The 14,608-nt window shown below is 56.6% G+C and overlaps 1 protein-coding gene across 1 annotated transcript in view; it reads left to right on the top strand.

The window, feature by feature from the left end:
- Positions 1-14,608, top strand: part of ADCY5 (adenylate cyclase 5) — a 156,355-nt gene that overhangs the window by 134,480 nt on the left and 7,267 nt on the right. The window contains exons 13-18 of the mRNA XM_032630779.1: positions 104-220; positions 659-823; positions 3,547-3,722; positions 5,817-5,846; positions 6,896-7,028; positions 13,286-13,549. Of these exons, the coding sequence (XP_032486670.1) occupies positions 104-220; positions 659-823; positions 3,547-3,722; positions 5,817-5,846; positions 6,896-7,028; positions 13,286-13,549 (885 nt within the window). The remainder of the gene's footprint in view (positions 1-103; positions 221-658; positions 824-3,546; positions 3,723-5,816; positions 5,847-6,895; positions 7,029-13,285; positions 13,550-14,608) is intronic.

Raw genomic sequence — 14,608 nt, forward strand, 5'->3', positions numbered from 1 at the left:
CGAGAGACAAAGGTGGGGAGGGCGTCCACCGAGCTCCTCTGTGGTGGTGTGCGGAGTCCACTGAATTCTGTTCCGTGTCTGTCCTCCCTCTGCCCCGTGACAGCTCTTCCCGGCCCCGCTGCAGAGGCTCTCCAGGAAGATCGTGCGGTCCAAGATGAACAGCACCCTGGTGGGCGTGTTCACCATCACCCTGGTGTTCCTGTCGGCTTTTGTCAACATGGTGGGTGGCTCCACCTCCCCAGCACTTCCTCAGCCCGTTGGGTGAAACCCAGTGGAGCCCTGTACCTCACAAGCCTGGGCTGGGAGGAGACTTTCCCCCAGGCCCTGGCATTCTCCCCCCTGGAAGTTCTTATTTGGGTCTCACCTTGGGTCTGGGATCAGATTTAGCTCCTAAAGCCTCTTACACAGCCTTATGTCCTCACTCTCGAGGCTGGAGGAGCCAGAGAGACTCAGGGAAGTATGCCCCAAGGGAGGTTTACAAGCCCTGCCCTGGGTAGCTGGGCAAATCTTACCCGTTCCTCGGCCTCTTCCAGACTCCTCTCCTGTCCCGGCCAGTGTCAGGCTGCACCTGAGGCGAGGCGGGATGGGCACCTGCTGCCTGTGGAGATGAGCTACCCTGGCCTGGTCCCCACAGGCTGACCCTCTCCTCCCCCACCAGTTCACGTGCAACTCCAAGGACCTGATTGGCTGCCTGGCGGACGAACACAACATCAGTGCCAGCCAGGTCAGCGCGTGCCACGTGGTGGAGTCAGCCGGCAACTACAGCCTGGGTGATGAGTGGGGCTTCTGCGGCAGCCCCTGGCCCAGCTGCAACTTCCCCGAGGTACTGGGCAGGGAGGGACTGGACACGGATGGGGACCTGCCACCCCAGCCCTCTCTGCCCTTGGCTACTCTGATGGACAGTCAGGGGCCCTCTGCCATTACAGAGACCTCCTTCCCCCTCAGTCTCTCTCACTCTTTGTGCCAGACACCAGTGAACAAGGCCGACCTCCTCAGTATAGCAGTAACAACGATAATAGCATAGCTATTGTTTATATGGTATTTACCATGTGCCAGACACTGTGCTAAGGGCTTCACATTTACTCATTTAATCCTCACAGCAACCCTATGACAAAGATACTATTTTATACAGATGACATTGAGGCACAGAGAGGTTAAGTAACTTGCCTAAGGTCACGCAGCTAGTAAGTGGCAGAGCCAGAGCTCCCACCCAGGTCACCTAGCTTCAGAATTCTTGCTCTTAACCTGAAGGCAGAGCTGTTTCTCAACCCTCAGCCTCAGCTGCATTCCTGATATGGCCTCAGGAGGACCTGTCTGACCCCTCTGCCATGGGTCAGAGAGCAGAGCGGAGCAAAGGGAACCCAATCCCAAACCAGTACTACCGCCAAGTTCACCCATTCAAAGTATAATTCAGTAGCTTTTAGTATATTCACAAACTTGGGCAGCCATCATCATCATCTAATCTTAGAACATTTTCGTCACCCCAAAAAGAAATCATGTACCTACAGGTTATTGGGTTTGAAAAATGGCGAGAACCTTTCGAGAGCAGCGTGCATTAAGCGCCTACGGTATGCGAGCTGCTTCGTTCACCCTGCCATGCTTCCTCAGGGAGCCGTTTTGCAGCGAGCAGCAGGGCCAGGCTTCCAGCCCAGGGTATTTGCTCCAAGCATTGGGTGATTCCCACAACCCGGCTCCCTGACGGGGCTCACGTGAAACCTGTAAGATGATGACAGTTTTTGCCCTTTTCTGGGGAGAAAGCCCGTGCTTTCCATCCAATTCCCAAAGGGCCCATGACTCATAACAAGGGTTCAGAACCACAGTGAGGGCCCCGTGGGCTGTCACAGTGCTGGCCTCCCTCCCCCGCCCCAGGGAATGGACCTGATCCTGTACACATGGGCAAGGGAAACTCAGTGAGGGGTAGGGCTCCCCCTCACCGGTGCTCACCTAGACCAGTTGTCCCTGGGCCCCCGCCGAGCCCTCCCTCTGCCCAGGCAGCCATGCTCCAGCACCCGCCCTCTGCTCCCCACCTCTCTTCCCTCTCACACCTGGCCGACAGCCCACGGGAGCTGCTGCCTGAGGGCTGTTTGCTGAGAAGCAGAGGCTGGTTTTGGTCATGACACATGCCCCTTGGTGGTTGCCCCGTGGGAGAATGGGGGAACAAAGCAGTGGTGTCAGGGCCTGCTCTGGTTCCTCGTTTGTGGCAGATGGTTGGCTGGTCACCGACTTCAGCTCTCACCAGCCCGATCAATTTCAGGCCCTCAGATCCCAGGCCCTACCAGCTACAGACCCCTCCGGCTGGCCCCAACCCACAAGTGTTGTTCTTTTTCAGCAACTCCTCACAGACCCTGAGGTGGACCTCAGTATTAAGCCTTGGCCTCCTGGATGTCTGGGCCCAGGGTCTGAATAGGAATCCAGGCTGGCGCTTGGGTTCCCCTCCCCATCCCGCAAGGACAGGACTATTATCCTTAGGGCTGATGTATCGGGTTGTGCCTTCCCTACTCCTTCCTCTGCCCCTTTCCTGCTGGTGACTTGAGGCTGGTCCCTCCCCCTCCCAACCGCCAGGGGCCTCTGCCGTCCCTCTCTGGGTTCCTGAAGGCCTAGGCAGAAGGGACTGCCCCACTGCCAGCCACCAAATTTGGCCCCCAGCCCAAGGCGGAAGCAGCGAACAATGAGTCACTCTGCCTGATGCAGAAATAACAATGCTAAAGCTAAAAGAGAGAAATAATAGTTGCTGACCTGACTAGGACTAGTGTCAGGGGACAACAGAGCAGAAGTCGACCTCTGAGATCACCTGGTTTGGCCCCTTGGTTGTCTGAGAAAAAAAGTGAGGTTCAGAGACCAGGATTTCCCCAAAGTACGGGGAAGAGCACAGTCCCTCATCTGAAGCCTTTTGGGTCAGATATGTCTTGGACTTGGGAATTTTTCAGGTTTAAAAAGGTTACCTCACACCCCAGTGCAGTATGGGCAGCACCTGATAATGAAACACAGAAATAATTCTGCAGCAAAATGTATGAATAGTCACAGGAAGCAGGGCAAAGGTGATAATTCGCATCACATCAGTAGGTCAGTTTGGCCACCAAATAAGGTCAGTTCAGATGTTGCCACCACATGTTATGTTGCAGATCAGGGGCTGAGGCCTGCGGTCCCACAGTAATGGAGGGCACCATGCACTGTGCCAGGAGCTTCCTATTGTGTAATCATCACAGTAAGCCCATGAGATAGAAGGTTTTGCATATGGGGAAACTGAGGCTTAGGTTGAATAAATGGCTTAAGTCACACAAACAGTCCATAATGAATCAGGGCTGAAACTCAAGTCTGCCTGAGCCTGGAGCCCTGCTCTAACCATTAGGCAACACCGCTGGTAGTGGTCCTCCTCAGCCTGGAGCCCCACCTCCTGGTTCCTACCCAGGGCCACTCACACCACAGTACAAGTTTGCATCAGCAGAAGCATACCCAGACCCCCGGTTTCACCTGAGGACAGCTCAAGACTGGAGGGATGCTGGGGGGCGGGCCCGGGGCGCTGAAGCCGCTACCTTCTCTCCACAGTACTTCACCTACAGCGTGCTGCTCAGCCTGCTGGCCTGCTCCGTGTTCCTGCAGATCAGCTGCATCGGGAAGCTGGTGCTCATGCTGGCCATCGAGCTCATCTATGTGCTTGTCGTTGAGGTGCCCGGTGTCACGCTCTTTGACAATGCCGACCTACTGGTCACAGCCAACGCCATGTAGGTGGCACCCGCCTCGCACTCTGCACGGGGTCTGGGGCATTGCAGAGAGGCAGGAAGAGCGGGAGGCTGGGTTCCTGGGCTGCAGGGGGCTTGCCAGGGGGGTGTTCTGTTGCTCCCAGCTCTGACCACCGGGGCAAAGCAACACAGTGTCTTGTTTCTTTCCCTCCATCCTTCCCCCAGTGGTGAGGGTGGCCTCAGAGCTACTAGGTCCCCTGTCCCTCTGCCTCCAGCCTCCTACTCAGTCCTGACCTCAGGCTTCAGTGAATTGTTCCTCTGTCCAGGGCAGCCTTTGATGACCTATTTTCACCTAACTGCCATTGCGCCTCAGGCCCAGAGGGGTTAAGGTCCAACAGAGCTGGAAAGCAAGGTGTGTGCAAGCAAAGGAACAACCTTTGCTGTTCGTAGGCACTTGTCCTGCCTCGAACCAGACAGTTGGACGTACGTTATCCCTTTCATCCTCATAGCAACTCAGCAAAGTAGGCAGGGCCACCCTGGACGGTTGGGTAGTTTGTGCACTGCTCAAAGGCTCCTGGCTGTGGTGGTGAGCAGTTAAATCCTACAGCCCAGAGGTGACAAGTATGGGGGTTGTGCCCCAGGCTATCTAGCTGGCAGTCAGCCTGGTCATATAGTGACAGATGTCAGATTTCCAGGGGACGTAGCTCCGTGAGGGGAAAGAGCTCTGATTTTGGGTCAAATTGAGTTTGAATCTCAGCCTCAGACACACATTTGGCTATTTTTCCTGAGCCTCATTATTTTTTCCCGGTAAACTGGGAATAATAATACCTACAGTAGTAAGATGTATGTAAAGTGCCTGATATGTAGTACCTTTTTCTTCCCATTACCATCCCCCCCCCACACATACATCAGGAAGAGCAAAACACGTGAGTGACAGGTCTGTGTCCCCTGAGAAAATGCAGTGAACTGTACTTTCTCTGAGTTAGAGGAAGGGATCCATTCATCCATCTGTCCATTCACTGAAAAATATTTATTGAGGGCCTACCCTGTTCCAGGCACTGAGCTTGGCAGTGAAGGTACAGTCATGGATAAAATAGGCAATAACTCCAGGGTCGGAAATGTTACCTTCTTGTGCAGAGTATCGCCTGAGAAAAGGAAGATGTTGTGAAGGATCTAAGTCAGATGCAAGGAAGAATCTCTCCACAGCTGTGCAGGGCTGTGGGCAGATGACAGGGAGACGCTGTCGCATCGTGAGCGGTGCAGGCTGCAGTCCCTTGGGGACAGGAGAGGGAGGAGGTCGACCCTTCTCCCTGTGGATCAGGGCGGGAGCTGGGAACTTTGCCTCCTCCTTCTCTCCTGCCCCGCCCCTCCCCAGAGCCCCTCCACTCTTCCTGTTGAAGCAGCCACAGAGAATGGAGGTCCTTTCTGGGTTGGGAGACCCTGGTGTGGCTCTAGGGCAGCACTGTCCACTAGATAAATCATGCAGGCCACAGATGTGATTTAAAATTTTCTAGTAGCTATATTAAAAAGGCAAAACAAGCAATTTTAATAATGTATTTATTTAACCAATATATTCAGAGTATTATTTTCATATATAGTCAGTTTAAAATTATTAATGGAATATTTGACATTTTTCCACACTAATTCTTTAAAACCTAGTATCTATTTTACACTTACAGGACATTTTAAACTGTACTAGCCACATTTTAAGCTCAGTAGCCAGTGGCTACCATACTGGACAGTGCAGGTGTAGTGTTTCTCCTTCTCCGGGTGGCAGCGACTGGCTGGGGTAGGAGAGGGGACAGGCTTCAGCCCAGGTGGATGTGCTGGGGGGGCCCCAGGCTCCCAGGTAAGGGCTGGGTGATTTGTGGTCGTGGTGACCAGATGCTAATTGGGGCTGGCCTTTCTGCAAGCCTCCCATCCTGAAAGTGACCTTGGATTGGGAAGAGGGGTGCTGGGGGGGGGGGGGGGGTGGCAAAGGAGCAGCAGTGGTGGGGGCGGAAGTACGAGGCGTGGGGAAGCAGAGCTGGGTGTCGAGGGGCACAGCAGGGGCTGGGGGGCAGCAGAGCAGGCATGGAGACTACTTACTGATGCAGGGAGCAGCCCTGAACAGCCCTCCCCAACTCCTGTTCACAGAGACTTCAACAACAACGGGACCTCCCAGTGGTGAGTTGAAGCTGTTTCTCCGAGTGTCCTGATACAACCCCTGCCTGCCCTTGGCACCGAGCAGCCAGAGGCCACCAGCGGTACCCAGGTGGGAGGGGGCCTTGGTGGCAAGGTGGGTGATAGAGGAGGAGGCCCTCCCCTCCCTAGGTACCAAGGGGGCCTCACTGGGTAGGTGCCCTTCTTTTATGATCTCCCTACCACCCCAAAATGATTTATAGACTCAGTGACCAAGGTCATCAGGATCCACACGTCATTCCACAGGCCTCAAGCTCTCCCCAGGGGCATGCATGAGATCCTGGGCGCAGGAGAACAGGTGCCCCTTCTGCCACCAGAGGAGAGGAGCAGAGGAGAGGCCTGCAGGGTGTGTAGGTCAGGCCCTGCCTCGGGGATGCTCCTGGGCAGGGAGTCTACACAGCCTTCAAGGTTTGGGCTCTCTGCTGGGACAGGAGCAGGGTCGGGGACAGCTGTTTTTATTGGGAGGATTAATAATGTTAACAGAAATATAGTCAGACAATAACAGCTAGCAGTTTGGGATTTTCTACTGTTTGTCAGACACTGTACAAGGAGTTTGCATACAGTGTCTGTAATTCTTGCCGCAATCTTGAAATATGGGTGTTATCCCATTTTACAGATTAGGAAACTAAGGTTCAGAGAAGTTAAGAGGACTTGCCCAAGGTTGCCCAAAGATGGTCAGTATGGCCTGCCTGGCTCCCCTGTTACAACCCCTGTCTTGTCAACTGAGAAAGAACTGAGATGTACATGCTGCCTTTTACAAGGGCCTCGTTCATCCCCTGATGTAACCAGAGGGAAGCGCCCCAGTGATGGGGGAGAGGGAGCCATCAGGAGAAGAGTGCTGGCTGCTGAGCTGCAGGCTGAGCCGGGGCTGAGCAGGGGCTGCCCACTGAGGAGGCTTCCTGGAGGAGGCACACCTCAGGCAGTTAGAGGAGGAGGGTGAGGATAGGGGGGGCTGGAGTGGGAGGTAGAAACAAAGGCCTGAGGGGACTCAGAGCCCGGCATGAAGTGCCAGGACATCTACCTCCCGCCTGCAGCCCTGAGCACGCGACCAAGGTGGCGCTGAAGGTGGTGACGCCCATCATCATCTCCGTCTTTGTGCTGGCCCTGTACCTGCACGCCCAGCAGGTGGAGTCCACCGCCCGCCTCGACTTCCTCTGGAAACTGCAGGTGGGTGGCCCCGGGCTTGGGGGTCGGGGGTGGGGTTGGGTGGGGCGGGACCCCCAGGCCTCATGGCACTTTGTGAGTGAGCAGTTCATCCGCTGGGCTGGGCTGGGCGGGGGGTCTGCACTGACAAGGCATCCTGCTCAGCAGCTGACCGGTGCCCCGCGTCCCAGCGAGTCTGCTCCCTGCTCTCTGGGGCCAAGAGGCAAAACCCTGGAGCTCCTGACAAACCCACCCTTGACAGTACCTGGTACCGGGACTCTGATGGGCCTGGGAGAGAGGCTCTTCAGTCACAAAGACAGTGGGCATCCAGATGCCGGGACAGAGGGGAGGCATGGACAGGCCCAGTTTGTGGCAGAGGCAGCAAGGAGTCAGGAGGGCAGGGGGAAAACAGTGGCAGGAGGAGAGGAGAGAAGTAGGGGAAGTGCATTCCCGGGGCCGCGGAGGCCTTAGTGCAGGAGTTGGTGCCAGAGGCTTCTGAGCAGGGCTCGATGTGACCTAAACTGGGCTTGAAGACCCCTCCAGGGGAAGATGGCTGGAAGGGGCATCAAAGATCGTCGACAGGAAGTCCAGCCAGGTGGCTGTGCCCTGGCCTTGATGAGAGGTGGCTCAGGCAGGGGCAGAGGTGCTGGGTGCCCCGGTGGGGCTGGAACCCAGCCAGCACTCTGCCCTCCAGGCTCTGTGCCCTGCGCCGTGATTGTGTCCACCTGCGGGAGGGGTGCTGCTGGGCCATGCACAGGGTACTCCAGGTGCTACAGCAGCAGCCCCTATGGCCCCTTCCGACCTGCTGGACCACCTCAAAAGATGCAGGAGGGGGCACCCAAGGGCCCATGAGAAAGCCTGGTCTTGCCTTTTATATATATATGTATGTTTAGTTTATTTTATTTATTTTTGGCTGTGTTGGGTCTCCGTTGCTGTGCCGGGGCTTTCTCTATTTGTGGCGAGCGCGGGCCACTCTTCGTTACGGTGCGCAAGCTTCTCATTGTGGTGGCTTCTCTTGTTGCGGAGCACGGGCTCTGGGTATGTGGGCTTCAGTAGTTGCGGCACACGGGCTCAGTAGTTGTGGCTCGCGGGCTCTAGAGCACAGGCTCAGTAGTTGTGGCGCACGGGCTTAGTTGCTCCGCGGCATGTGGGATCTTGCCGGACCAGGGCTCGAACCCATGTACCCTGCATTGGCAGGTGGATTCTTAACCACTGCGCCACCAGGGAAGCCCCAAGAGAAAGCCTGGTCTTAGATGGGAGTGAAGGTGGGGTTCAGACCTGTTATTCTAGCCCAGCCGCCTGCAAGGCCTAGCTTAGCCCGGCTTTTTTTTGCCTCCCCTGGCCTGGCCCCTGTGTGCAGACCACTTCTTCAGCTCATCTGCAACTCGCTTAGGCCTCCTCCATCCTCTGCTTCCTAGTAACGTTGAGATTAAAGTCTTCGGGCTGGGGCAGGAGGCCCTGGATTTTCACGGGATGCTGAGTGAAGACGGGGGCATCTGGCTGCCCCTGCTATTGGGTGTCTCTGGTGGGGTTGCCCTGAGGCTGGGGGAGCATGTTTTCCATGCGGAATGCCCTGGGTTGGGAGGGGCCTCGGGGTTACCCAGTGTGAGGCTGCACCTTCTCTTCTCAGAGGGCAGCCTCCCAGCCTCCTCCCGACTTACTCATGCCTCTCTTCTTGGGGAAGCTCCCAGGAGGTCCCCGAGTCTCTCCTGGGGGCTGACCAGGCTTTGTGGGGTCCAGGGCCAATGCCCCTCCACTTCTCTGCTCACACCCCCGCCTCCCCCCAGGAGCCCCCAGGGAGCCCCTCCCAAGGTGGTTGCTGTTGGGTGACCCTGTTGTGTTACAAAGGCCCCGAGAAGGGGGCGGAGGCCAGGGAGGGTGAGCCTGCCACTCCGCATCTTTGTGACCAGCTGCCCCTTGACCCGCATCTCGGGGCCTTGTCCAGCTCCTGAGGGCACAGGGTCAAACCGAGGCCGCCTGTCTGCTGAGCAGAGTAGCCTGGAGCTTCCCCGGAGCCCCTACCTCTGACTCCCCGGTGCCCAGGCAATAGCAGTTTTCTTGTAGCCCCGGAAGACCTGGAGGAGCCATGAGGCGGGGTGCCTGTCTCTCCCAGAGAGCTGAAGCCTTCCAGCTTTCAGCCAGGGTGAACCCCCCTGAACCAAAACAGCCAGGGAAAAAGGGGTGTGTTGTGGACAAGACTTCCTCCAGTCCCCTTGGTCTGAGGCCCCAACATCTGCCCAAAGCACTCCCGTTGCCTCCTGCGTCCCCGGCTGCAGCCTGCCCCCATCCATCCCCCCACCGACCCCAGCTGTGCTGAGGGTTTGGGGAGGTTTGGAGACCCAGTTGATGTCAGGCACTTGTATTGTCAGTGTTTCTCTCCACATGTGGCTGCAGAAGCAGGTCATTTCCACTCTTTATCTTTCCTCCCTGACTTCCTACCCCATACCCATGCACCCCCCCATTTTTACCTTCTTTTATGGAAGTTTTAAAAAATAACTTTAAACTTACAGAATAGTTAAAAGAACAGTATAAAGAACTCCACCAGTCCCTTTATCAGATTCCCCAGCCATTTGTCTACATTTGCTCCGTCACCCCGTCTCTCTCTTTTCTGAAACGATGCCCCATCAACCCCCTAAATTCTCCAGTGTCTACCTCCCAAAAGCAGGGACACTCTGCATTATCCCTGTGCGAACTCCCAGTCAGGAAATCAACACCGTCCACCCACAATGCCATCCCACCCACAGAGCTGTTCACGTTGTGTCAACTGTCCCAGTTCTGGCCCTGGATCCCATCTGGTGTACCCTATGCATTTAGTTGTCATGTCTCCTGTCTTTCTTCTCCTCTCATGTTTGCCAGTCTTAAAGAGGTCCTTACTCTGTGACCCTCAGTCTAGAGCCCTTGATGTTTCCCATGTCCAGACTCAGGCCATGCCTTCTTGGAGGAAAACGTGGAAATGACACTGTGCACTTCTCAGAGCATCACCCTGGGGACTCCTCTATGTTGGTCTGTCCCACCCGTGGTGACATTTACCTTGATCACCCACTCAAGTGGGCGTCTGCCAGATTTCTCCACTGTCAGGTCCCCATCTTCCCCTTTGTACTCAATTAGCATTTTGTGGAAAGATACTCTGGTATTACGCCAATATTCTGATCTCCAGCAAACCTCACCCACCAGCCTCAGCATCCATTGCTGACTCCTGCCTGCCAGGTAGTGATGACCTCTGTCTGTCATTCCTTCTGCATGTGTTAATCGGCATTCTCCTGTAAGGCAGAGCTCTCCTCCTCCCCCTCGCATTTACTTGGTCATTCATTTATCTGCATCAGCACAGACTCCCAGATTCCTATCGGATTCAGTGGGGTTTACTCTGCTCCTCCCACTTATTTTAATGCTTTAATTGTCCTGGCTCTGGTCGGTGTGTCTTCAGTCGGCTCCATCATTCTTTGAGCATCTTCTTACTTTCTGGCACAAGAAGATGTCTGGGGCTTGTCACGTACTTTCCCTTCAAAGTGCCCCAGTTCTTTTGAGTGGAGAATGGTATTTAGAAACCCAGATCAGGGCACTCCGTGTGCTCACCGTTCTAGGTCCTCTCTGTGGACAAAGCCAGGAAATGTATGTATGTATAGAGGAACATAGAAACCAACATACACATACACACATACATACAGATGGATACTACTCCAATATCTGTCTGTTGATATTTAAAACCGTGAGCTTATAGCAGCACCCCCATTGCCAATGCAACACCTCAGGCTTCTTTCTAGCCTTCTCCCTTCCATGCATGCAAATATCATCTCTGGCAGTGAGAACCTCCCCTTCCATTCCTTTCATCTATTTACTCATTTGCTCGACGGACCCGACCTCCCACCCACCCCAGCCCCCTTCTCTGCCCTACCATGCCCTCTCCCCCTCACTGCCCTGCTTCCTTGCACACTGGACATACCGCACGTGGCACCCCTTCCTCTGATCACTTCCTTCTTCAGGCACCAAGGGCTCTGCACAAGGGCGGGAAGGAAGGGAAAATTGGAAGGGAAGTGGCTGAGCACTTCCCATTTTGAAAACAATGAAGAAGGCCATGCACACGGTGTGTGTCTGCGGGCGGGTGGTGAGCGTGTCTCTACCTGCTCCAGGTGTGTCAGCCTCTCTCCACTCAAGCTCTCTGACAGGCCCAGGATGCGTCCACCTCCCTCCATCTCCCCTCGTGCTCCAGGGCTTTGGGGAGGGATAAACAATAACCTGAACGCAGGTCCTCGGGATGGGTGAGTGATGGTCCAGTCCGCACGCCCAGTCTTATGCAGCAGCCCATTTAGCTGTCGGGTCTGTGGTCATGATGGGTGGGTGCGGTGCTGGCGGGGAGGTGGGGAGCCTGAGGTTCTTAGCTTCCCTGAAGCACCTGCACGAGGAACACACCCTAACCCGCAAGGCCCCCTCCACTCGGCCTCAGCTCTCGGGAGAGCCCGTTCTTGTCCCCCTCCCACAGCATTGAACTTACTAGCGCCAGCAAGCGTCTGTGGACCCCTAAGCTATCCTGCCTGGGCAGAGCCCAGCCCTAGAAGCAGCTGGCTGTGCTGCATGTCTTGGGCAGAGCTCCCCAGATGTGGCAGCCATACCTGGCCAGGGCCTCTGCGCTTGGCGTGCGTCCCCAGCCGCGTCTCTGCTCCCTGAGTCCCCACCCACAGCCTCCACAGCCACCCTGCCTGCCATGTTGGGCAGAGGCTCTCTGGGAAGGCACGTGTCACATTTCTGCCACCTGCAGGCTGATCCGAGGAGCTGAGGCGCTCCAGCGTCCCCAGACATGTGGGGAGCAGGGGTGGGGGCAGTCAGGTGCATTTTCAGAGGCAGATGGACCAGCTGGGGCTCCTCCACGGGACAGCAGGCGAGAAGTACGGGATTCCCACTCCAGCCTTCTCCCTCTGGCACACCCATTCCCGAGTAGGAGCAGGTGCTACTTATTTATGGGGAGGGCGGTGGTCAGACTGTCCCACCTCATAGGAGCAGAGGTCACCTGGCAGGAAGACAGCACATGCCCGCTGGACCGCCCCCAGGCACCTGAGGGTCCAGGAGCTTCCTCGGGTGTGATCCCCATCCTTGTGGCCACGTTTCCAGTGGCTCCAGGAATGAAGTGGGTCCTCTCACCTCAGAGGCAAGGCTTAGACCCTGAGCCTTAGGGTCCCTGAGCTTTCTCCTTCCCTGCTGGACCCAGTCCTGCAGGTGTGCCAGCTCCTTCCCTGTAGGCAGCCACCGCCTACCGGGAGATCCGGGGCCCTGAGAAATAGTCCTGGCCCTTTTGGATGTTCTAGTTGCAGTGAATAGAAGGGCCTCCATGTGTAGTTAGGGAAGGCCCAGGCGGGCTGGCTGGATCCTTTAAACAGCCCTGCCAGTGATCCTTTGCCTGCCTGCCTGCCTTACCAACACGGCCACCCCCAGTTCAGGAGGCCATTTTGTTTGCCATTGAGGGGAGGAAGCCTGCAGACTCCAGTCTGTACCCCCGTGTCCCTTGAACACTCTGGTCATCTGGCTCATCGCATGCCGAGGTGCAGGACTACCTCTGTGCTTCAGCCTGTGGGCCACTGTTGGCCTCTTGACCCGAGGGCTCTGCACTGCCCCTTTATCCTGGAGAGTGAGCTTGTCCCAGACCCAGGACCCAAGCTAGGGGAGAACCAAAGTCATCAGTGATGTCCTTGTCCCGCCCAGGTGGGAACCTCGGGGTACGTGCACCTCCTGGCCCTGCGGGTTGCGTCTGGCCCTGGGATGAGGCAGCTCTCCGGGAACCAGGGAGAACGGGCAGCGCTTCGAGCCCTTTTCTCTGTGGTCAGTCTGCTAAAGTGATTTTTCTCAAACCGCCTTTCCGATCGCATTTCCCGATATGAAGGAGAAAATGCAAAGTCGAGGAGCCTTTGGGTGGCCGGAGGGCCATTTGGGTGTGGTTTTGGACCATCCCTTTACCCTCCTGCCTTCTCCTCATCTGGGGCAGACAGGATCCTTCCGGCCTCTCCTCCGGGGCCTGTGTCCACTCAGGGTTCCCTCCTTCAGGATCAATGCTCTCATAGGTGTCGCTTTCCAAGAGGTAGGCGGGAAGAGTTAGCTACCTACAGATCTCTCTTTTCTGTTGGTCAAAGTAAGAGATGCTCTTCATAGAAAACCAGGAAGCAGAGACAGCAGCGAGGATGCAAGGTCAGCCCTTGCTGAAATCTTGGGCCTGCGTTGGCGCGTGGGCGGATCGCACTGCCTTTTTCTGAGCAGCACGATGCTTGCCCTCCCTCTGACCGAGTCCTCTGCCCCAGGCCACCGAGGAGAAGGAGGAGATGGAGGAGCTGCAGGCCTACAACCGGCGGCTTCTGCACAACATCCTGCCCAAGGACGTAGCCGCGCACTTCCTGGCCCGCGAGCGGCGCAACGATGAGCTCTACTATCAGTCGTGTGAGTGCGTGGCCGTCATGTTCGCCTCCATCGCCAACTTCTCCGAGTTCTACGTGGAGCTGGAGGCCAACAACGAGGGCGTCGAGTGCCTGAGGCTGCTCAACGAGATCATCGCCGACTTTGACGAGGTGCGGCCGGGCCCCGACGCCCCCTTTCCCATCACCAGATGTGAGCAGGGGCGTCAGGCGCTCTGTGTCCCAGGCACTGTCCCAGGCATCTGCATACATTTCCTCCCCATCACCATGTCACGATGGGGAGGACGTGGCCCCCGCACGTTAAGCGTCCTGCCTTGGGTCACTGCCTGCAAGCGGCAGAGCTGGAGTTCCAGCCCAGCTGTTTGAATTCGCAGTCTGTGCACGTTGGCTGCCCCATCGAAGCCCCGCCTGGCTGACTCGCCCCCATCACCCGCCGTTCCTCTCATGCCATCTAGGACTGGATGGGGCTCAGGCTGGGACTCAGCATTTGAGAGAGTCCGAGGGAGGAGGAGTTCCCAGGCTAAAGGAGGAGACAGGACAAAGATGCAAACCCCTGAACAGCAGAGGCAGAAACAAAGACATTTTCTTCTTGGTTTATTTACTCCCTTGTTGAGCACCCAGTGTGTGCCAGGCCTTGGGGATGCTGTGACCAGTAGAGCAGTCTCGGGGCTGGGAGCTCACCGCGTAGTGAGCATGAGAGGGACGAGCCAGCGGGAATACAGGGGCTGGGGCGTGGAGCTGGGACCAGGCAGTGTCAGAAGCAGGCCCCGAGACTCCCGGGCGGCGGGGTAACTGGAGTTGGCTGCAATGGGTGTGGACAGGCTTCCGGCAGGTCCTGGAGACAGGAGGAGAGTGTCCTGCTGGACAACGGTGAGGAGGTCTCCCTGGGAGGGATGGAGACCTGAGCCAGGAAAGGGGAAAATGGCTGCCAATCCCTGTCGGAGGACAGAGCCCCAGAGGTGACTAGTGACCTGGCCCCAGGGGCTCTTGTACGGGGCTGGGCTCATAGATAGCCCACAGCCACTAGACAGCCACAGGGTAAGTGCCGGAGAAGACCAGACTGTTGGGGAGCACCAGGGCTTTGCACTGAGTTGGTGACGGAAATGGGCCCCCTGTGTGAACTGAGGAGACAAGAGGGGCCGTGCTGCTGCACTTCCCTGCAGACCTCAGTGCCCAACTTGGGGGTGACCCAGTTTGTCCTCCATCTGTCCA

This window comes from Phocoena sinus, chromosome 4 (genome assembly GCF_008692025.1).
Source record: "Phocoena sinus isolate mPhoSin1 chromosome 4, mPhoSin1.pri, whole genome shotgun sequence".
Classification (NCBI taxonomy): domain Eukaryota; kingdom Metazoa; phylum Chordata; class Mammalia; order Artiodactyla; family Phocoenidae; genus Phocoena; species Phocoena sinus.